This window comes from Triturus cristatus, chromosome 3_1 (genome assembly GCF_964204655.1).
Source record: "Triturus cristatus chromosome 3_1, aTriCri1.1, whole genome shotgun sequence".
NCBI classification, from domain to species: domain Eukaryota; kingdom Metazoa; phylum Chordata; class Amphibia; order Caudata; family Salamandridae; genus Triturus; species Triturus cristatus.
In genome coordinates this window covers 1,092,454,225-1,092,477,585 of record NC_140583.1, presented here as the reverse complement: position 1 = coordinate 1,092,477,585, position 23,361 = coordinate 1,092,454,225, and the positions used below count along the sequence as shown (strand labels likewise).

The following is a 23,361-nucleotide window of genomic DNA, read 5'->3' as shown; positions in this document are numbered from 1 at the left end:
CCATATTTCAAGCTGAATGCTTCCAAGCTGCAGGATCAAATAAGACTTAGGCTCGGTCCTCCGAGGCCTCAGAGGATTCACCGCTGAAGGTGCTGCCTCTCCATGGACACTGTTGACTGAAATCCAGAAGAGTCAAAAGGGAACTCTTGAGCACTGCCTATCAGTTTGCATTCTCTGACGTGGCCACCAGTGAATAAGAAAAAACCCTGAATATATTACACAAAGAAAAGTGGGATTGGGATTCATCAGGCAACTTCTAAATCCCCTACCTCAAGAAGGTTGTGCTGTTGCATTTGAGTTTTGCCTGCTCTACATGTGTAGAGTTAGAAATAAAATACTACTTTTCTTAAAAAGCAAGTATTTGGCTGTACATTCATTTACTGTTCACACTGTTAGCATTTTGGGTTACAAGCCCTGTTCAGTCACCTATATCTACATGCCCCTCCTCCGAGGAAGCCTTGACTGCTCAACCATAGCTACCACTGAGAATCAAGTGCAGAAGGGGTACTTGGCCCATTTGAGCAGGATCCATAGTAGGTCGGGTCTCTGGACATCAAGAGTAAAAGGCCTCAACCACAACGGTTGGGCCCAGTAGGCCCTTCGTGTTCTGTGGCCCTTTGAAAGTGGTTCTGTCAAACATGTTTTTTGATTAACTGCAGATTACCTGCAGCTCTCGGAATGAGCCCGTAAATATAGTTATCACAGAACACAAGGATGAAAGAGGACTATCTGTCCTCATTCTAACCTATGCTCTGCTATTGAAGAGTCAAAACACAAAAAAGTTAAATGTAAACTTGTAGCAAGCAAGTAACGAGTAAACCAAAACCGACATCTGATGAAGCACACACCCACTGATGTAAAACCAACCGTAACCAAATTCTTTCATCAACCAGTCCACCATGTTCTGATTAGTCACTCCAGTATCCTCTAGTGGATTGTCCAGGAAATATATGAGTCACCAGAAATCCATTATTGGCGTAAAGCGGATTCAGGTAACATCTACAAAAAATTGCTCATTATCACTGCCATTAACTTTCTTGGTTGCATTCATCTTCCTTCAAGCTTGCTTATTTGCCACTCTCCTTATATTTGAAATTTTCTATCCTTTGGGAATTCCCATATTTAAACTCACCAGCCTGATGGGTTTACGGAAGTAGAGATATACCTGTCAAGAAATACTGAAACTTTGATAATGACCCAAACACCTACCTTAAAATAGGGATGTCTTACTTTTTCAATAGTGTAGTACCTGCCCTTAGCCTTTAATTGTTTTTCGTTAATGGTCTTGCTAACCAAATCCATTCTGATGTGGTATGATTTTTTCCTCCAATGTGTTTTTTAACCACCAATGAAATCCCTATCTTTGGGGAGGTAAAAGGGCTAATACCTGTTTTGGTGTATGATGTGATCTGGCATTTTCACATCCTCTTTCTTTCATAACTTCCACCCAGCCCTGCTTGCTCCTGTAATTGAAGAACCCATTCTCTTAAGATAGACTGCAATGTGTTGCATATGTACATTACTTTCGAGATCATAAAGATCTATAGGGACATCAACAAAATCATTTGAAGATTACATTTTGTAATTTAATAGTGCTGATAGCAGGTAACCCAAAAAAGACACCTTATCAGGCACGTAACACTTAAAGTTAAGCCACAAGCCCAAGATGCACTCATCAACAATCTAATCTGGAATGTTAAACATTGGAGTTTCTGACTACATGTTTAGAGAATGGCAAAGAGAGGACCTACATAAAAGGAAATGTACTGTGAAGTACATAACACTATGAAAAAGGAGGAGGCTGTAAATGAAGAAAGCTGGCAGGCTACCAAAAAGCTATAGAGGATGCGAAAAGGAAGCAGTGGGAAAGAAGAATAAGATATCTACCCAATGTCATTATAAAAACATTTGAGGCTGCCAATGCATATATTTCCTCCTAGCTTTTCAGCAGCATTCCCTAATCCTAACATCATTCAACTATTTTTTCACTCATCTAATTTATATTGTTTTGAAGTATTGTTGCATCTCATCCTGAAAGTATTCTTAAGAATTCAGTCTTTGTAGTTGAGTTTTATGTCTTACAAGAGTTTCACAGTTGGTTCACATTTGATTGATTATATGAGAGTGATAAAGTGAATCACAGGTCTCTTATACCTGTCGGCAAAGAAACAACCAACCTAATTTGTTCACATTCCAGAAAAAGTCTGTAATCCCATTGGCTTAAAAACACTTTGAGTCATCTCGGTCAACTAGAGAACTAAACATTCTATAACACAGACATCCTACAATATTTTGTGAGGCAATATTGCATGTGGATTAGTGAATTAGAAGCACATACATGAACAATAATTTGCTTCACCTGAATTGTTTTGTCCTGATGATGCCATACGTTGAAAAACCATTGGTGATTATGGCAATTGGAACAAAGTGATATGGTGTCTGAGCCTATATGACCCAAACAGTTTAAATCTAACAACATTATTTTTGTTTCATTGCTATCTATACTATACATACCTTTCACCTGTCAACTTTCACTCACTTTGTTTTCACCTGAGCATTGAGCACAATTATGAAGCTGTTCATGTCTTAATCCATGCAAAACTAACAGTGGCTCTTATAGTATTTTATTATCACATTTTGTATTTCACCTGTTGCAAATTATTGTTCATTATTGTGCATTCAATTGACTATTCAAGTCAAGTCAAATAAGCTTCATTCGATTTAAGAATAAATCATAAAAGCACAATATATCACATGTTATTAACCCCTTCTGTGCCCATGACGTGCTGAACTCGTCATGGAGCACAGTCGCGCTGTGCCCATGACGAGCCCAGCACGTCATGAGGCATTCCCTGGGGAATCCCTCTGGTGCCCACACCAGAGGGATTCCCTTTAATTAAAAATAGCCTCGGGAGCTGGGAACGAGCTTCCCCAGCTCCCGAGGCCCCCCCCCCCCTTCAGTGTAATGACGATCGGTGCGCACGTCGCGCCAACGTCATTACACTGAAAGTGAAACTGAAATGAGCCAAGAGGCTCATTTCAGTTTCACTTTGTACGTACTCAGGGGGCTATCTCAGCCCCCTGAGCACGTAGAAAGACGGTTGAGGTATCGTTGGAAAGGGGAGAATCTCCCCTTTCCAATGGTACCCGTCCCCAGTGGATCCCTGCTTGGGGATCACCACAGGAGGGCGATCCCCAAGCAGGGATCCACCAGGGAGGGGGGAGCAGCCCCTTGGGCAAGGGCCTTTGCTACCCCCATATAATTTTGGCATTTTTTAGTCTTTTTGCCCCCCCGGGGGGGGGCAAAAAGCTCACTAGACACCAGGGAATTAAAAAAAAAAATAGGGGTGGGGGCTGCCCAAAATGGGCTGGCCCATGCCCCCACCCCACCCCCCAATAATCACAGTCTTTCTGCTTCCCCGGCATTGGCCCCTAATCTGCCCGTTCGGGGGGGCAGAAAGCCCACTATACACCAGGGATTTCTTTTCAGTTTTTTTTAGGGTGGGGGCTGCCCGAAACAGGCTCGCCAATGCCCCCACCCATCCGCCACCATTACAGCCTTTCTGCCCCCCCTGGGGGGCAGATGGGGCATTGGCCCCCAATCTGCCCCCCAGGGGGGGCAAAAAGACCACTAGACACCAGGGAATAAAAAAAAAAAATAGGGGTGGGGGCTGCCCAAAATGGGCTGGCCCATGCCCCCACCCCCCAATTATTACAGTCTTTCTGCCCCCCCGGGGGGGCAGATGGGGCATTGGCCCCTAATCTGCCCCTCCGGGGGGGTGAGCAGAAAGCCCACTAAACACCAGGGATTTTTTTTGCGCAATTGTTTTTAGGGTGTGAGCTGCCTGAAATGGGCACGCCAATGCCCCCACCCTCCCCCCCACAAAAATGACAGACTTTCTGCCCCCCAGGAGGCAGGTGGGAGCTGTAGCCTCCAATCAGGCCCCCCCTGGGGGCGCAGAATGCCCACTAGAAACCATGGATTTTTTTGTTTTATTAGTGTAGGGGCGCCCCAAAATGGGCATGACAATACCCCACCCCACCCCCAGAGAAATTCCAGTCTTCCTGCCCCCCTGGGAGGGCAGATGGTGGCAGTGGCCCCTGATCTGCCCCCTGGGGGGGCAGAAAGCCCACTAGGCGCCAGCGAGTACGCAGGCTTTTTTTATGCGTGGTCTGTCTGCCCCTTTAGGGGCATATCAGTATGAAACCCCCTTCCCTGATTCCCCCCCAGGGCGGCAGAAAGCCCACTGGGCTGCGGATCTTTTTTAGCAATGTGCATACCTGTGGATTTTGGGCCCTAGAGCAGTTGGCACGTAGGCAAACCTAGCAAACCTGTACATTCTTTAAAACTAGACACCGAGGGGAATCCTGGATGGGCTGACTTCACTGGCTCTCACCAGGGTCTGTTACCCAGAATCCATTGCAAACCTAAAATTGTGTCCAAAATAACACATTTTCCTCTCATTTCTGTGGTGGAAAGTTCTGGAATCTGCGTGGGTCCACAAAATTCCACCCACCCTGCATTCCCCAAAGTCTTCAGAGAAAAATGGTACCTCACTTGCGTGGGTAGGCCTAGGGCCCGTGTCAGGCAAGGGCCCAAACCCTATTGAGGAGATATCAAAATTACCTATCACAAAACAACCTGGTTTTGCAAAGGGGGTCCTATGAGTCTTTGGCCCCGGGCTTGCCGGCCACCTAGGGAAACCTACCAAACCCACACATTTCTGAAAACTAGACACCCGGGGGATTCCAGGGAGGTATGGCTTGCGTGGATCCCCCAACGTTTCCTTACCCAGAATGCCCTGCAAACCTCAAATTTAGCTGAAAAAATCACCTTTTTCACACATTTTTGTGTGGGAAAGTTGTGGCATCACCGGTCTGACACAAATTTCCTACCACCCAGAGTTCCCCCAGGTCTCCCAATAAAAACGGGGCCTCACTCGTGTGGGAGGCCCAAGTACCCGCGACAGGCAAGGGCCCAAAACGTATTGAGGCGACATGAAAATTGCCTACCTCAAAACGACCTGGTTTTGCAAGGGGGGTCACCTGGGTTTTTGGCCCTGTGCTCGGTGGCCACCTAGGGGAACCTACCAAACCCACACATTTCTGAAAACTAGACACACGGGGGATTCCAGGGAGGTATGGCTTGCGTGGATCCCCCAACGTTTCCTTACCCAGAATGCCCTGCAAACCTCAAATTTAGCTGAAAAAAACACCTTTTTCATACATTTTTGTGTGGGAAAGTTGTGGCATCACCGGGCTGACACAAATTTCCTACCACCCAGCGTTCCCCCGGGTCTCCAGATAAAAACTGTGCCTCACTTGTGTGGGAGGCCCAAGTACCCGCGACAGGCAAGGGCCCACAACGTAGTGAGGCAACATGACAATTGCCTACCTCAAAACGACCTGGTTTTGCAAGGGGGGTCACCTGGGTTTTTGGCCCGGTGCTCGGTTGCCACCTAGGGGAACCTACCAAACCCACACATTTCTGAAAACTAGACACCCGGGGGATTCCAGGGAGGTATGGCTTGCATGGATCCGCCAACGTTTCCCTACCCAGAATGCCCTGCAAACCTCAAATTTAGCTGAAAAAATCACCTTTATCACACATTTTTGTGTGGGAAAGTTGTGGCATCACCGGGCTGACACAAATTTCCTACCACCCAGCGTTCCCTGGGTCTCCCGATAAAAACTGTGCCTTCCATTAACTGGAAGGAGGTCGAAAGCACAAAAAATAGCAAAAATAGGCTATGTCCCAGAAAAATGCCAAAACTGTGTAAAAAATGTTGGGTTTCTGACAAAAGTCTGGTATCCCCTAAAAGCTGGGAAAATGGTGATTTCGGCCCCACAAACCCTTTTTTGATAACACTTGCAGGCAAAACCCAGATGCTTTCATTTGCAGCCCGTTTTTCCCATTTCCCCCCAAAAACCTACATTTTGCTCTATTTTGGTTAATTTCTGTGACCCCTACAGGGGAATCCACAAACCCTGAGTACCTTCAGAATCCCCATGATGTTGGAAGAAAAGGACGCAAATTTGGCGTGGATACCTTCTGTGGTCAAAAAGTTACAGGGGCCTCAGCGCGCACTACCCCAAATAGCCAAAAAAGGGCGTGGCACAGGAGGGGGAAAAGGCCTGGCAGCGAAGGGGTTAAGAACAAGACAACATCATAAACAGACTGTAAACAACGTGGGTGGGAATGGGTAAAAACAGTTGATTTGCCAAATTCATATATCACACAGTGTTCCTATATCTAATTACAATTTTCAGGTACAAAGCTAAGGGTCTCGCAAACATTTCATCCTCTAAGAGTTGTAATGTTGAAGATGCTAGACGGCATTGTCTTGAGCCTAAAATTCTTAAAATAGGTAAAATCCATTGCTTTCTTGAGACGGTATAACTTTTGCAAAATAGTAGCATGTGCATAGTTGATTGCAAGGACATGTCATCACATGGACATAAGGGCATGGTTATAGACCAGTCGTTCATATCTGGAAAGCTTATCAACCTATGAAAGTTCCCCAGTCGGAAGCGGGTCAACATCTTCCTATCATAAGCCTCAATAACAAATACCAAACACAGTTGTATATTGTGTTTAATTAATAATTTCTGGTCTTCAGTAACAGTTGGATTTAAAATTTTGGTTGAAAGTCTGTTTATCTCCAGGAGCTTTAAACAGTCCCTTTTCAAAGTTTTTCTTGGGATTGCAGTTAAGCTGCCTGGGTTCTCAAAGTATTTGCAGTGTCCGAGGTCTAACAAACTTTTTAACATAGTTTAACCAAGGAATACAGGATGCCAGTTGTAAATTTAAACAATCATTTAAAACATCCTGATTAAAACTAGTATTAGTTGGGTCTTTATTAAGTCAGATATATGTGGCATCCCTAGTTTGGTGTGACAAATATAAGTGGCTGTACTACTTGGGACTGCCAGAATGTATCTAAAGAAGGCATTCTCAATTGACTGCAGAAGCTGAATATCGACATAACCCCAGATGCCTGCACCATACATAGCAGTTGAGACAAACTTAGCTTTATAAATCTGCAGTAGTTCTACTACTGGGCGTCTTCCCAATTTTCTAGCCACGTTAACTAGAGCGGCTGTAGATTTCATAAAGAACAATTTTCTGGCTTGGACAGCCTCGTACCATGTCCCCTTATGATATCAAAGAGGATGCCAAGTAAGAAAATCTATTGGTGAAATCGACCTTATTATAGTCTATGGTTGTGTCCCAACATTTTGCACAGTTTTTTCCACATTTCATGATAAATGTTTTCGAAGTGTTCACTCGTAGACCCAAATTGTACATAAAAGTTGTAAACTAGACACTACTCTTTGGAGCCCAAGTTGTGTTTGTTACATCAAAACAGCATTGCTTGCATGCAGTAAGGCCGGAATAGGACTTTTATCTATATATGACAAATCCTGACTAGGGGGGGTCGGCAAATTCCGTCCCGCTTGCAGAATTTGCGAAATGTCGGACTGTCAGTTCCATCATTAGACATTAATCCACATATATTTCCCTCAGTGTGCGGGCACAATATAGAATTGAAATCCCCACCCCAAATAACACACACATCTTTAGCAATATCATCCTGAACATTATTCATATCGCTTCGTAATTTTCTCAGAACCTCCATTGACTGATTTAGGAATGTTGTCATAAAAATGTCAGCAAATCTATACAATGTATTAGGTCCAGGGTAAACATCACCATCTGATAATAAATATCCAAAATATTTAGTTCGATTTGTTTGATGTTAACTCAGTTGGACACATATGTGCACAGGCCACCCTTATTTCTCCCATTGACAGATGATATCCCTGGTGTGTGAAAAGTTTTGTATCCATTGATGTGCATATTGTTTTACACTGTTGTTTCTTGAAAACATATAGTATGCTGAAGTCTTCTACATAATCTAACCATGAGGGATTATTAAATTTAGAGCACAAACCTGCCACGTTCCAAAATAGTACGGAGCATGTGTTTGTCCTACTATTATCCTCATTACTCTCTTCTTTATTATTAAGAGGAGTCTTTATTGTTAGTGGTTCTTCTGGGGAAACCATTATGCCCTGTGCGCAAGCTGAGGGATTTACAGGTATAACTAGGTTAATGTCTGTTACCGGAGGTGTTTTCAAATTAGACGTAAGAGGCCAGGTAACTAAAGTCAAGTGTAAATTAGTGACCCAGGGTTGAGCAGCACCTGTGACTGTTTCATTTAGTCAGTCTACTTCCTCTAATGTGGGCCGGTGAAAGAAATATATACAGAGACATTATAAGTGTGATCAGTATTTGTGTAAGGCTCCCCTCTTTGTTTTCTAGTGTAAGGTTCTTTTGGCGGTTGGTAGAAGAATCCCAGAGGGACTGTGTTAATACTGGAAGTCGTTATAAATTGGTTTCCTGCTCTGGTCAAAATCGCTCAAATTAATTGTGGAGATTTAAATGTCAGTACCTCACAATCACCCTGGAGCGTTTTTTCTCGACCAATCCAGCTGATCCTTCTTGCCATTTTACACTCAGCGAATAATGTCTCAGTGAGCCCAGTTTTCTTGCCCAACCAGAATAGCGCTTTGTTTCTCAGAGCATCACAGGGTTCTATTGCCTGAGACGATAATCTCTGTACATTGGCCCGGACTATCATGTAAGGTGTCACTGCCGGCAGTAAATCCAACGTACACAAATCTGATTGGGAGCTAATTAAAGGTGGGGGCAGGTTTGGCTGGTTATAACTAGTGTCATGTTTTACCGATGCCCTTAAATTTGTTCTTGTATTGTTATTATCAGTAGTTGTGTTCATATACAGTGGAAGTGAGCCCATAGTTATCTTTACAGGGTCAGGAGGGTTTGCAGGTGCCAATGTCGTGTTGGAATCGTTAAGACCTACTCCCACACGATGTTGGTCAGCCTGCAGGAATGTTGGCTCTCTAACTGGGCACATTGCTAGATTGGCCTTAGAGGAACTCTGCTGATTTCCTAAATCCTTGTTCATAATCTCTACAATTGAGGCTACCTTTGTTGATACATTTTTTATGGCATCCCTAATAAATGTATGTAGTTCTTCCATTTTTTCTGTTAACTTACTAAGGTCGCCTGTATCATTATTAGTTAGAGTGTCAGTGAGGGACTGATCCCTCCTTCTTACTTCGGATTTGCTACATTTCGTCCTTTTTAAAAATATATTTTGGGAGGTTCCAGCCTGACTACTATGTTTTTTTTTTCTTCATGATCTCTTGATACCTGCTCAGGGTTTCTAGGGTACTTCAAAGGGGATTGAGAGTCACATTCCTAACCATTTATATATTACCTACTGGCGGTCGCCAGTAGGTAGTTATAGTTAGGACCACGTTTCCATAGGAAAACCTCAACATTCTATTTTGAATAACTTTGGCGCCGGTCGACGAATCCTCGCGAATTTCTCAAAATAGGTGGGGCGCTACGCTCCGCTCCTACCCTGAAAGTCTCGGGGGGATTCGTCAAGCGGGGGCTGAGATAAAAGGGGGGTCCCAAAACGCGTTTTTCCCATGCATTTTTCCATAGGACCTTTAGAACGAGCTACAGCCCGAACGGCTGAACAGAATTACTAGAAATTTGGCAGAGAGGTAGTCCCTAGGTCAAGGAAGTGCCTTTTGTAGGTTTGGTGTAAATCTGTTCAGTAGATTCTGAGAAAATAGCCTTTAAATCAATATATATATCTGAGCCCGCTTACGGTACGCTTACCGTACGCTTACCGTACGCTTACCGTAAGCTTACGGTGGCGTGCGCGAGCGCGATTCTGATTGGCTCTTAGATCTTAGTAAACATTCGAATCGGCCGAAACCAGGAAGCGGCGTCCGCCATTTTGTCTCTCGCACTGAGTGTTGTTTATCAAACATGATGGCCAAAAACATGTTACGGGGCTGTTTTGACAACTCCCTCCCACATAGTCATGTTGAGGGAGTCCCCAAACATCCCCCAAGAGCAAAAACGGTTTTATTTTTTTTTCGGCAATTTCGCGGGGTACGCTTACCGTACGCTTACCGTACGCTTACCGTAAGCTTACCGTACGCTTACGGTAAAAAAATAAAAATAAAAAAAACACTATCCACACTTACCCCACCCCCTGTGCTTTTGGTGGCCGCAGGCCACCAAATGTGCAGGGCTTATTAATAGAGAAAAAAAACGTAATTTTGGCAACATGAAATTATAAAATCGAAATAAAAAAAACACTATCCACATTGACCTCACCCCCTGTGCTTTTGGTGGCCGAAGGCCACCAAATGTACAGGGCTTATTAAAGTTGATAAAAACCGTGCACGGAACGAACTGCGTTAAGTGGGCGCGCACGCCACAAATGGCGTAAAGTAACTTAGCATTTAAAAAACCGTACAAATTCACTGAAAAAACCATAGGTTTCACACACGTTATAGTTAGGAAATAGCATTTAAAAAACCTTGCTAATTCACTGAAAAAACCATAGGTTTCACACATGTTATAGTTAGCTGGACATTTTACTGATAAAAAACCAATGAAATTCCCCCGTTATAGTTACTGTAGGCAACTATAACTCACGCGACCGTAATCCTCTGCTGATGACATATGTGTCTTTATGAAAAAAAAATATTTGTAATATATGTATAGCTAAAATTTAATGGAAGAAGATATGGGCAAATAAGTGTCTAAATACAGTATTAGCATCAGCAGAGGATTGCGGTCGCGTGAGTTATAGTTGCCTACAGTAACTATAACGGGGGAATTTCATTGGTTTTTTATCAGTAAAATGTCCAGCTAACTATAACATGTGTGAAACCTATGGTTTTTTCAGTGAATATATATATATATATATTCATCCCAAAGGTTGCCCAAAAGCAGAGACGCACACAATGAAAAGGCTGACCCCAGTTTTCACAACGGAGTCTTTATTCGGCAATCAGCAGACACATCCGGATATTTCCTCGCCTCACCCAACATGTTTCGGAGCGCCTGCTCCTTGATCACGGGTCGTGGCTTGCTCTCTGTGCAGATGCGTAGGGAGGCAGTCTCTTAATTAGCAATTTATCGCCCGCCAATGGGCTTCTTCCTCGCTTTGCTTTCTGGGGCTTGCAGTCCCTGCGCTGAAATATTACCCTGGATGGGTTCTGCATTAAGAACATTGTTTTCAAACTCTTGATAGAGCCTCCAGTGTGCCTGCTGACGAAAATATTGCTCCCTTATCATCCTGTCATGAAGACTCCCGTGTGTCGGGAATCGGCAGTCCATGGTATACACAGTGGTTCTGTCTCCCCGACCGAGGCTGGCCGGTAAATGTTCATCCCAAAGGTTGACCTATATATATATATATATATATTATCTACTGGCGGTCGCCAGTAGATAGTTATAGTTACAACCTAGTTTCTATAGGAAATCTCAAAATTCTATTTTGAATAACTTTGGCGCCGGTTGACGAATCCTCGCGAAATTTTCAAAACTAATGGGGCGCTCCGCTCAGCTCCTACCCTGAAAGTCTCGGGGTGATTCGTCAAGTGGGGGACGAGAAAAAAGGGGGATCCCAAAACGCGTTTTCGCCATGCATTTTTCCATAGGACCTTTAGACACAGCTACAGCCCGAACGGCTGAACAGAATTACTTGACATTTGGCAGAGAGGTAGCTATAAGGTCAAGGAAGTGCCTTTTGCAGGTCTGGTGTAAATCTGTTCAGTATTTCCTGAGAAAATAGCATTTAAAAGCATATCAATATCTATACGCGCGCACCGTGAGCGCACAGTGTGCGCACCCTGCCGTGCGCGAGCGCAATTCTGATTGGTTGTTAGATGTCGGTAAACATTCGAATCGGTCGAAACCAGGAAGTCTCGGCCGCCATTTTGTCTCTCGCAGTCTGAGGGGGTGAAAAACAAAGGTGGAGAATGTGAAATGGGGACAGACTGGATAGTTCCTGACCCCCCTGCCTTGGTCAGGGGGTCACAGAAGAACCCCCAAGGGAGAAAAAAACGAATTTTTTTTTTTAAATCGCGAGGTGTGCGCACCCTGCGCGCACTGCGAACCGTGGGTGCTCGGTGCGCGAAGCGCACCGAGTGCCCACAGAGCGCGCACGGTGCGCGCACGGTGTGAAACCTGAAAACAAAAATAATAAATAAATACATAACTTAGCATTTAAAAAACCGTACAAATTCACTGAAAAAAACCATAGGTTTCACACACGTTATAGTTACGAATTAGCATTTAAAAAACCTTGCAAATTCACTTAAAAAACCATAGGTTTCACACATGTTATAGTTAGCTGAATTGCCAAGCACGGGCCGAGAAAAAAGGGGGGTCCCAAAACTTGTTATTTCCCATAGGAAACTTTAGACACAACTACAGACCAAACTGCTGAATGGAATTACACCACATGTGGTAAAAAGGTAGTGCTTGGTTCAGAAAGCGCCCTTCTTTTAAATGGTGTAAATCCATTCAGTAGTTGCTGAGAAAATCAAAAAATAAAAGTTCCGATATTTAGATGCACGGAGGATCCGCGCACACTCCCGATCACTAGCTTTATTCTAATTGGCTGTCAACACTCCAAACCAGGAAGTGTTGGCAGCCATCTTGTGCCTCGGTAGCCGAGGCACAAGAAAACAGGGAAACAAACGCAAAAAATAAGAAAAGGGGGCAGGGTAGAAACACCCTGACCCCCTACGCCTGCTCAGGGGGTCCCATAAGGAACCCCAGGGCCAAAACAAGCATTTTTTTTCCAAAAAAGCGGTGAGATTCGTGCGAATTTCGGCCGAAAATTGGAAAAAAACAAAGCGCGGGCTCTTGCGCTTCGTTATTATTTAGCCCCCGGCTAATAAATAATAACCTGTCAAGCCCCCCCACATGTCCCGGGGACCGCCATTTCCCCGGGGCACTAAGTATGTTAATTCGGGGGTCCGTAACGGACCCCCAAGCCCCGGGGACCACCACCTCCCCGGGGCTATGCACATGTTGGGAGCCCTTGATAGCTCTGGGAACTGCCACCCCCCAGGGCCGGCTCCTGCAGTGTCCCGGGGTGCCCACTCCTGGGACGCTGCTGTTTGCAATGACTGCTGTTGGCAATGACAGGGCGGGAGCCACACGGCTCCCGCCCTGTCATTGCAAACTCTGCTTTGCTTCATTGAAGCGAGAGCAGAAAAACCTGCTCTCGCTTCAATAAAGCAAAGCGGATTGCTTTTCCATAAGGGAAGCTGTATGTTAGCAGCTCCCCTTATGGAAAAGAAATGCCAGCTCCCATAGGACGCGGGGAGCAGGCACGACCGTGGGGGCATTGGGGCTCCCCCCACGGTCCCCAACGGAGAGGACCAGCCCCAGGGCTAGAAGTGGCCCGGTAAGGGTGCCACGCAGCCTCCCTCCCCAAATAAATAAATAAAGGCCCCGGGGTATGGGGTCCCCGTGGCCATAAATGGCCTGAGGAGGGGGGCCACACAGCCCCCCTCCAAATACATAACAAACAAAAAAACACTGGCCATGCCCCGGGGGATGGGGTCCCTGGGGTCGAATATGGCCTCGGGAGGGGAGCCACACGGCCCTCTTCCATTTAAAAAAAAAAAATAGGGGTCAGGCCCTGGGGGATGGGGTCCCCAGGGCCCAGAAAATAGGAAAGGAAGGGGGGCCACACAGCACCCCTTCTTAAAAAAAAAATACAAAAAAGATGTGATCGTGCCGGAGGCCCTGCCCCCTTCCCCTTCAATACTGGGGGTCCCTGGGGGCCAACTAGCCCACCAGGTACCTTCAGTAAGCGCCACAGGGCTGAGTTGCAGAGAGGTGGTCCAGGCCACGCCCCTTTTTACACCTCACTGCAATGCAGTTCTGTGGCGCTTACTGGAGGTACCTCGTGGGCTAGTTGGACCCCAGGGACCCTCAGGATTCAAGGGGACTTTATCCCCCAACTTAAAACGCGTCACGGGGCGCATTTGCACAGTGGTGGAGAGGGGGCGGGCCTGAGGTGACATGTGTGCAAACACACCCTGTGGCACATTTAAAGTTGGGGAATCAATTCCCTTTCAATCCTGAGGGTCCCTGGGGGCCAACTAGCCCACCAGATGCTTCCAGTAAGCGCCACTGCGCTGCGTTACAGAGAGGTGGTCCAGGCCATGCCCCTTTTTACACCTCTCTGCAACACCACTACGTGGTGCTTACTGGAGGTACCTGGTGGGCTGGTTGGACTCCAGGGACCCTCAGGATTCAAGGGAACTTATTCTCCCAACTTAAAACGCGTCACGGGCGCGTTTGCACAGTGGTGAAGGGAGGGGGTGGGGCCTGAGCTGACATGTGTGCAAACATGTCCTGTGGCGCGTTTTAAGTTGGGGAATTAATTCCTCTTCAATCCTGAGGGTCCCTGGGGTCCAACAACCCCACCAGGTACCTCCAGTAAGCGCCACTGCGCTGCATTGCAGAGAGGTGGGCCAGGCCTCCCCCTTTTTTACACCTTTCTGCAACGCAGCTCTGTGGCGCTTACTGGAGGCACCTGGTGGGCTAGTTGGACCCCAGGGACCCTCAGGATTCAAGGGGACTTAATTCCCCAACTTACAACGTGCCAGGGGGCGCGTTTGCAGAGTGGTGGAGAAAGGGGGCATAGCCTTTCTCTACCTCCCACCAATCCCACTGCATGGGGCTTACTGGAGGTAAAAGGTATTCAAGTTGGCCCCTAAAGGACCCTCAGCAGTGAAGGGGACTTCACTCCCCATCCAAGAGCGTGCCAGGGAGTGCGTTTGTAGAGTGGTGGGCAAAGTGGGCGTGGCCTGGTACGAGTACTTACCAATGCTGCTGTGTGGGACTGACTGGAGATAATAGTTTGGGAAGTTGGCCCCCAAGGATATCCTCGGGGGCCAACTACCCCTCTTGTTACCTCCAGTAAGTCCCACACAGTGGGACTGCTAAGACGTCTTCGTAGGCCATGGCCCCCTTTCTCTACCACTCTGCAAATGTGCCTCGTGGCAGACTACTGGATGGGGGATGAAGTCCAATTTAGTCCTGAGGGAGTTTGGGGGCCAAGAATCCCTCCTGGTACCTCCTGTTAGTCCTACGCAGCGGAATTCCTGAGCGATGGTTGGACGCCCAGCACCCTTGCTCCACCACTCTGCAAACACGACTACTAGTTAAAGTAGCATATTTCTGCACCTCTGACTTAGAGGTAGTTTTAATCCCCCAGCCCTATTATGTACTAGGGCCTTACGGAAGAGGTCATGCTAATCGCAGGGGTACCCCAACGCATAGTGTTCCCTAGTGTATGTAGGTGTTTTCACTATATTCTAAGTGTCTTTTAGCATAGCACTGGCTCTAGGCCTGGTTAGTCAGAGTCAGTTACCACCAGTACCCGTCTGAAAAAGTTGTGGGCACAGGATGATTTTGCAACAAGGCCTCTTTCTGCTCCTCTGTTGGTTCTTTCTGCATGTCTTGTTCTTCCTGCACTTTTCTTCTTCCTTGTGAACTTCTATTGCTTCTTTTTGCATTTCTTTTGCTTCTTTGTGTGTGTTTTTTCTTCTTTCTTCACACGTCCTACCTCTGTAGGCATAGTTAGAAACTAGCATTTAAAAAACATTGGAAATTCACTTAAAAAACCATAGGTTTCAGGCACGTTATAGTTAGAAATTTGCATTTAAAAAACCTTTGAAATTCACTGAAAAAACCATAGGTTTCAGGCACGTTATAGTTAGAAATTAGCATTTAAAAAACCATAGAAATTTACTGAAAAAAACAAAGGTTTCAGGCATGTTATAGTTAGAAATTAGCATTTAAAATACCTTAGAAATTCACTGAAAAAACCATAGGTTTCAGGGGTGTTATAGTTAGTTGGACATTTCACTCGTACAAACCCCGTGAAATACCCCGTTATAGTTAGCTCAGCTAACTATAACTCGCACCCCCGCAATGCACTGCTGATGACGTCACATATTACATCACTCATGACATGGTCAGTGACATCACTGATGACATCATCCATGTGATAATTTCATGTATCTTCTCACACCCTAATATAACTTTTAATACACCCACTCTAAATTACAGACTGCCATTCTCAAAACCATGGACACTCCAACACCAATAACTACATACCCACTCACTGATTCTTAGGTCTACACACACATCCACTCACTCACCCGTACAGTCACTCATACTTACGGTCACTCAGTACAGGACTATCATATGCACTCATACACCTATATAGACACTCACACACCGCCACTCATCCATAGAGGTACTCACACACGTAGTCAGTAATGCAAATAATTAATCACACTCCCATTTACTCACCTATACAGTTATACACACACCAGCTCCCTTACTCATACAAATACTAGCACATTCTTACGCTCTTATACAATCACTGATACAAGCACACACTCATGTATACCGCCACTCTCAATCACACACTCTCACTTATACCCATTTATATACTCTAACACACATATTTACTGCCTTTCACATATGTAGTTACTCACACATGTACCACTGAGATATACATTCACTCACTAACACACCCATACACACACTCACCCACCCATACAGTCCATCACAGATGCACTCTTGAAACCATACACCCAGTGACTCACCCACTCACACATCTATGCACACACCCCCAAACACACAAACGCTCAGGCACCCATACAGATACTCAGACAACCAATCAATGACTCATATAGACACTCATGTAGTTATTCACAAACCCATGCAGCTGCTTACACATCAACAGACAGACGAATACTGAGATTCACATAGCTTAGTCACTAACCCATGCATTCAGTAAGAAATGTTTAATCACTCACTTATAGAGTCAGTCACGTAAATCATCCATTCAGACACTTATACACCCACTCATTCTTCAATACGACTTTCCCTATATATATTAAACATATTTAAACTTTAGAGAAACACACAGTCACTGGATGATATCATCCGTGATGTCATCACTGATGTCATTTGAGATGTCATCAGTGATGTCACTGACCATGTCATGAGTGATGTAATATGTGACGTCATCAGCAGTGCATTGCGGGGGCGCGAGTTATAGTTAGCGGAACTAACTATAACGGGGGAATTTCACAGGTTTTGTACGAGTGAAATGTCCAACTAACTATAACGCCCCTGAAACCTATATTTTCTTCAGTGATATATATATATATATATATATATTCACTTAAAAAACCATAGGTTTCACACAAGTTATAGTTAGCTGTACATTTCACTCGTAAAAAACCAATGAAATTCCACGTTATAGTTAGATCAGGTAACTATAACTCGCGCCCCCGCAATGCACTGCTGATGACGTCACATATTACATCACTTATGACATGGTCAGTGACATCACTCATGACATCAATGATGACATCTGAAATGACACATTGTGCATTGCGGTCGCGCAAGGTATAGTTACCTGATCTAACTATAACGTGGAATTTCATTGGTTTTTTACGAGTGAAATGTACAGCTAACTATAACTTGTGTGAAACCTATGGTTTTTTAAGTGAATATATATATGATTTGACACATTTTGTACACATCCATTGATGGGTGGGGCGCCTCTAGCTTAGTCCCTCCTCACAGGTCCAGCGAGGGACCATGATAAAGTGTGTAGTGCTCGTTTCAGGGCCTGTAGGTAAAGTGCAGAGTGCTAGATCTTCTTCGCTGCGGGAGTACTGAAATGGAGATATGGCTTTACTGCACTTCTAGCATGGCTTGGCCCCCCCTTGCAGGGCCAGCAGGAGTCTGTGATAAAGTGCGTGGTGTGTAATGCTCAGTCTGGAGCCCCCAGGCAAAGTGCAAAAGTGCTCAATCTCCCTTATAAAGAGTTTTCACTGGCAAACCTGGTCTAGAAGATGTTGGTTCCTCTTGAAGGTCAGTCACCACATGACAAGACTAAGGGGGGTGGCCCTGCCCTGCCTCTTCCTGTCGATGATGGGGGTAGGATGGGCCCACTCTTGGCCCGGGCATCCGCACCACGGAAGGCAACTAGCGCTTTTCAGTGCTTCCGCCGCAGGCATGGTGCTAGGCTCCCCCCCTCCTGGTAGCAATGGTCCCTGGGACACCGAGTCCCTCGATTTCAGGCAGGCAGTGCACCAAACAGAAAAGCGTCCTATTCCAAACAAAACCTTTGTTCTATATGTATCTGAATGCCCCTGTTTTGTGAAACTGTTTGCAAATGGGTTAAGATTATTTTTTGATGATTCTCAGAATATCATCTGTATCAGCATTTTGCATCATTGTATGTGTACCAGTACTATGAATGTGTAAATTCTTCATTACACAATATACTCTCAAGTATTTCCCAATTATTGGTAGGCCTGGGCGGTGAACTCCGCTCCGATCGCGATGTGCAAGGGAGTTTTTTCCCTGCTCGCGTTTGCAAGCGGTAAGTTAGCGATTGTGAATGGTAAGTTTGTGAGCGTGAGCTGCGGCTTGGGAAGAATTTCTACCCGAGCAGCAGGAATACCAGCACAAACTGCAGCTCGTACTGCACTCCATCACTCTCAGAACTTTGCAGAGTTGTTTTGTAACTTCCGGAGTTCCGAGTAGCAGAACTCCGCGAACTACGCCCAGGCCTGATTATTGGCTTACCCATCGTTCACAAAGATTTCCATTTTTTCTATGCCCATGAGCTGTTCTTTTCACAATATTCTCTGGTGTGAGTGCTTGTTGGTTCTGGCCGTTCTAAAGCATTTTGTATGTGTGCACATACCTTGCACTAGTTGTAAATAACCCAAGGCAAAATACACTTTCCTTATGAAATGCTTGCTGGTTTCCATGCAGAAGCCCAATCTGTATATGGTTTTGCATTCTTTGCTGTTTTTACAGTTTTCACCATAAATACAGGATCTCCATAAAAAAAGTATAAATGGTAAGAAGTAGTGCACTGGACAATTGAAAAACTCCTAAATTCCACAACTAAGTTAACTTCTTAAAAGAGATGTATTCTCGTCAACTTCACTACCTTCACAGTGTAGTGGACGAGAATGATTTGTCCACCACACACAATACCAGAAGGATTTTTGTTCTAGAAAATTAATTCAGAATTGAACAAAGAGATTCCTAGTGGTCTTTTTTGTACACTGTAATGTCAGGGTGCACAGTGCTAGGCCTCACAATGTCAAATTTAAAGCAGTTGTGCCTGTTAGGCATATATCAGTGTGGAAAAAATACCTTCCCCAGGTGTACCCCCATTCTGCTTGTGGGGTACCATTTTTATCAGAAGGAATGTGAAAATGTTGGGTGATGAGAATTTTTGTCGATGCCCACAAATTTAACATTGTGGGAAAACAATTATGAGGGCTTAATACCGAAGTGCCTCAAACATCAATAAAAGGCTCAATACTTAAAAGAAAAGCCTCAATATCAAAGGCATTACGTGCTCCTAAAAAAGAGAATTGTAAGGCACAAATGCAGTTCACATTGAAATCTTACCTGTCTTTTTCAAGTTCACACGGAACTATAATCCCAGGCTCCTTATCCAACCATTGATTGATATGTTTTCGACTAGCGCCCGCAAAATCTACTATGATGATTTCTTTGAAGGATTCACATGCTGGTAAAAGCGAAGATAGTAATAAAGCTCCACCATACTTGATCAGGATATCCCCTTTCACATCTCCTGGTCAACAGTAAATGCAACAGAATTAATATATTGCATGCTTACCTTTATTATATTTAAATGAATTTTCTTAATGTGATCAAAGCCAGAAGAGTATCCTTGATTGCAAACATAGTAGGCACAATTGGCAATGCTATAATCACATAGGAAGGAGCAAAACAAAATTGCTTTTATTCTTTATTTAGCTGTCTTTCAAAATTGTTGAAAATACTTTATTCTGTCACTGTATTAATTGATTAATTTGTGAATCCTGTGAAAATCAGCATAGCCTTGAAAAGGGCCATCTAATTTCAATAATGTTTTCATGTAGGCTAGAACTCAGTATAGCCTCAATGTCAACATTTAATAAAAGCAACATAATTTAACATGCAACTTTTAGTTTACAACACTGTCATATAGCAGTGTGATCTATTTTACATACTCGGGTTTCTATGGGTTATGTTGGTTTTCGTGTTCTAGAATTCTTTTTGCTGGTGTATGCTTTTGAAGGCGACTAACAATGATTCAGTGTAGTGTTCCTATATTCCTCAGGATTTTGACTTTTTACACTGTATACAATTCTCTCAGATTTGTTTAGAACGTTTTTCAAATCTAACTGGAGAGGCTGGACTAGTCCTCTCAGTGTCAACACATGAAACACACTTAGACTCTAAGGGCTTGATTCACAAAGATAAACTTAGACCTGAAGTCTAAATTTACACTTGAAGTCTAAGTTTAGAGATGACGTCTTAGTTTAGACCTTAAGTCTAAGTTTTGACCTAAATTCTAACTTTAGACCTGAACTCTAAGCATTTAAAGTCTAAACTTAGGGCCCGATTCACAAAGGTAAAGTTAGACCAAAAGTCTAACTATACTACTTTTCGAATTCACAAAAGTAAGTTACTATTAGTAATGTTACTACTAGTAAAGTTACTAGTAGTAAAGTTACTAGTAGCAACTTACCTTTTTGAATACCGAAAAGTAGTAAAGTTAGACTTTTGGTCAAAGATAGACTTATGGTCTAATTTCACCTTTGTGAATTGGGCCCATAATTTTTAGTTTCTGCTAAATGGCGAAACACATTTTTTTTACCATATCTCTAGACACATGTTAATATACACTTACAAAGTAGAAAGTAACAAGTGCTGTGGCTCAATGCTGGTGGTGGCTCACAAAGATTGTGAAAACTGAGATGAAAGTCTAATTTTATGACTTTCGGTATTCACAAAAGGCATTTACGAGTAGTAAAGCTGGACTTTTGTCGCAGTTTAACTTAACTTTTGCTCTTTAGTGTAACTGAGACCAAAAGTCTAGTCTGCATTAAACTTAAGACCAGCACTTAAGTTAAACTGATACAAAGGTCTAACTTTACTACTCGTAAATGCCCTTTGTGAATACTGAAAGTCATACAAATAGACTTTTAACTCCGTTTACGTTTGTGAATCAGGCACTATATGTCTCAGTTTGTCTCATTTGTTGACACAGAGGACTAGTTCAGTCTCTCCAATAAGATTTATATTCTAAGTTTATCAGACTGAGTCGTTGTTATATATACAGTATCATATGCAAAGTAATCGCAAGCAGCAGACCAGACTTTCTTCCATCTGTGCACTCAGGATCTGGAAAAATATTCCTGTATCCATCATGACGACCCCAATGCTGCTCAAATTTAGGAAAGTGATTAAGACCCACCTCTTTAGAAGAACACTACTGCACAATCTACTAACTGTTCACAGCTCAGCTTCATCTCCTAATACTCAATTACCTTAAGTTTCCCTTTGACCATATAATGGACTCTGCTGCCCTTCGGCTAGCTTTGCACAATAGAAAAAATAGATACACAGATATACATATATGCATGACTATAAACAACTACAGTAATAACAGTAGGGCAAATTACGCTTGTGCAACAACATTTTGAAGCCACATTTCTTTTTGAATGTCACTAATTGCAGAAATTTTAGGAAGAAAATATACTAAACAGTGAAAGTATCACCCTTCTTATGAAACCTTTGGATTCCACTATCATTCTATAAGGAGAAAAGTGCAAACTAGAACTAAAGATTCTTTTAGTTGCATGTAGGAAATTTCCCTAGGCTCCTGCAACTTAAAACTAAACAAATGAGCTAAGAAAGACAATTGAAAAGTATAGTGGAATTCTACAAGCTGATAAAAAATAGTGATGGACGAAGTTTACTATTTTTAGACAAATTGCTTGATTTAGCGGTTGGTGGTTGGATATTCTGTCAAAACTAAATTAATATCCTTTCTGCTGTATTACAAGTGTATTGCACCCTATGATAAGTAATATGGTGGTTGAGATATACACACCACATTTGTGAACAAGTATCCAACCACCCAAACTCTAAATAAAGGCCAAAAGTGTTTAAGGTTGAACATCAAAAATATTTTAAAGGATTTTTGTTCTGCAAACACCTTTTTTAGTAGAAGGGTTCCCCCCAAAAAGATAGTGTTGTGGGTTTGACATCAGATATTCATTAAGGGGCATATGTATCAAACGATTTTGTATTCGCAAACGCTGCAAATCGCAAAAAAACTGCGTTTGCGAATACAAAATCGCAAAATGAGATGTATGAGGCATTTCAGCAGCGCATTCTTAAGGAATCGCTAATTTTGCGATTTCTTAAGTTTGCATAAGCATTTAAGAAATCGCAATGTAACACGCTATGTAACACGCACCCAAGTTGTGCGATTTCTCCTTAAGAAATCGCAAATTACCACCAACTTCAAGTTGTTGGTAATTTGAGATTTCTTTGAAAAATGCACTTTTTGGCATTTTTCAAAGTGCCATGTGGCGCACATACATGCCCTTAGGGCATGTATGTGCGCCATATGCACACACATGCTGATTTCAGGGGTGCATCAGGGTGTCATCATGACACCCTTGCACCTTTGAAAATATTCTCAATTTGCGATTAGCAAATTGCGATTCGCAAATTGAGAAAGACTTCCCATTCATTGCTATGGGCCTCCTGGCCCGTAGGAATGAATGGGAAGGTATTCCTTAATTGCGATTTCGCAATTTGCTAATCGCAATTAAGGAATTTTAAGAATTCGCTAAATTTGTGCGAATTTTTAGATACATCCCGTTTTGCAATTCTCAAATAGCGATTCTCAAAAAATCACTATTTGAGAATCGCAAATGGAGATTTTGATACATATGCCCCTAAGTGAATTAAGTAACATTTGTATTTTCTTCAATACTGAAAAATCTGGTTCTTGTTATACTCATGAACTCATTGAGCATTAGCAATAAAAGTGAGAAAAACACTGCACGTACCGGATCGGAACCATCTGGCAAATATCTCCCCTCGCTCGGTGAAAGCATCTTGCCTAAAGTCAGAGTCTGCCCCGAAATATGCTGAAAGAGCGAGGTTGTGGTCATAATATTTCTCATAGAGCTGTTTGTAGGTTAGCCCTGAGGACATTTTGCTGACGTCAATGGCTTTTTACGATTCTGTGATGAACTCACAACTACTTGCTGCAAAGTAAAGTTGCTCTGGTGGAATGTTTTGGGGGTTTATATATGGTTCGCTCCCAGCATTTTATTATTTAGATTAGTTTCATGTTTGTGTATTTTTGGAATTATGTGAGTCACTCTCCTTTACTGTTGACATGACTGTTGCTAGCATCGCTTATGGGTGAATTCCAAGGTTATGTCAATGTCTACTGGTGTCAGTACAGTGACAGTCTCGTGTTTTGTTGTTTGCCTTTAGTTTACTGCTTACAAGAGCTCCATGTGAGAAACTGTAAGGCGCTCTGGGTGTACAAAGTATGGGAG

General features: G+C 43.6%; 1 protein-coding gene across 1 annotated transcript in view; it reads right to left on the bottom strand.

Annotated features, from left to right (window-relative positions):
- LOC146861582 (nicotinamide N-methyltransferase-like) overlaps nucleotides 1-23,078 on the bottom strand; it is a 143,131-nt gene extending 120,053 nt beyond the window's left edge. The window contains exons 1-2 of the mRNA XM_085645972.1: nucleotides 22,861-23,078; nucleotides 19,394-19,580 (exon numbers count right to left, since the gene is read on the bottom strand). Of these exons, the coding sequence (XP_085502098.1) occupies nucleotides 19,394-19,580; nucleotides 22,861-23,008 (335 nt within the window). The 5' untranslated portion in view covers nucleotides 23,009-23,078. The remainder of the gene's footprint in view (nucleotides 1-19,393; nucleotides 19,581-22,860) is intronic.
- Between the last annotated feature and the right edge of the window lie 283 nt (nucleotides 23,079-23,361).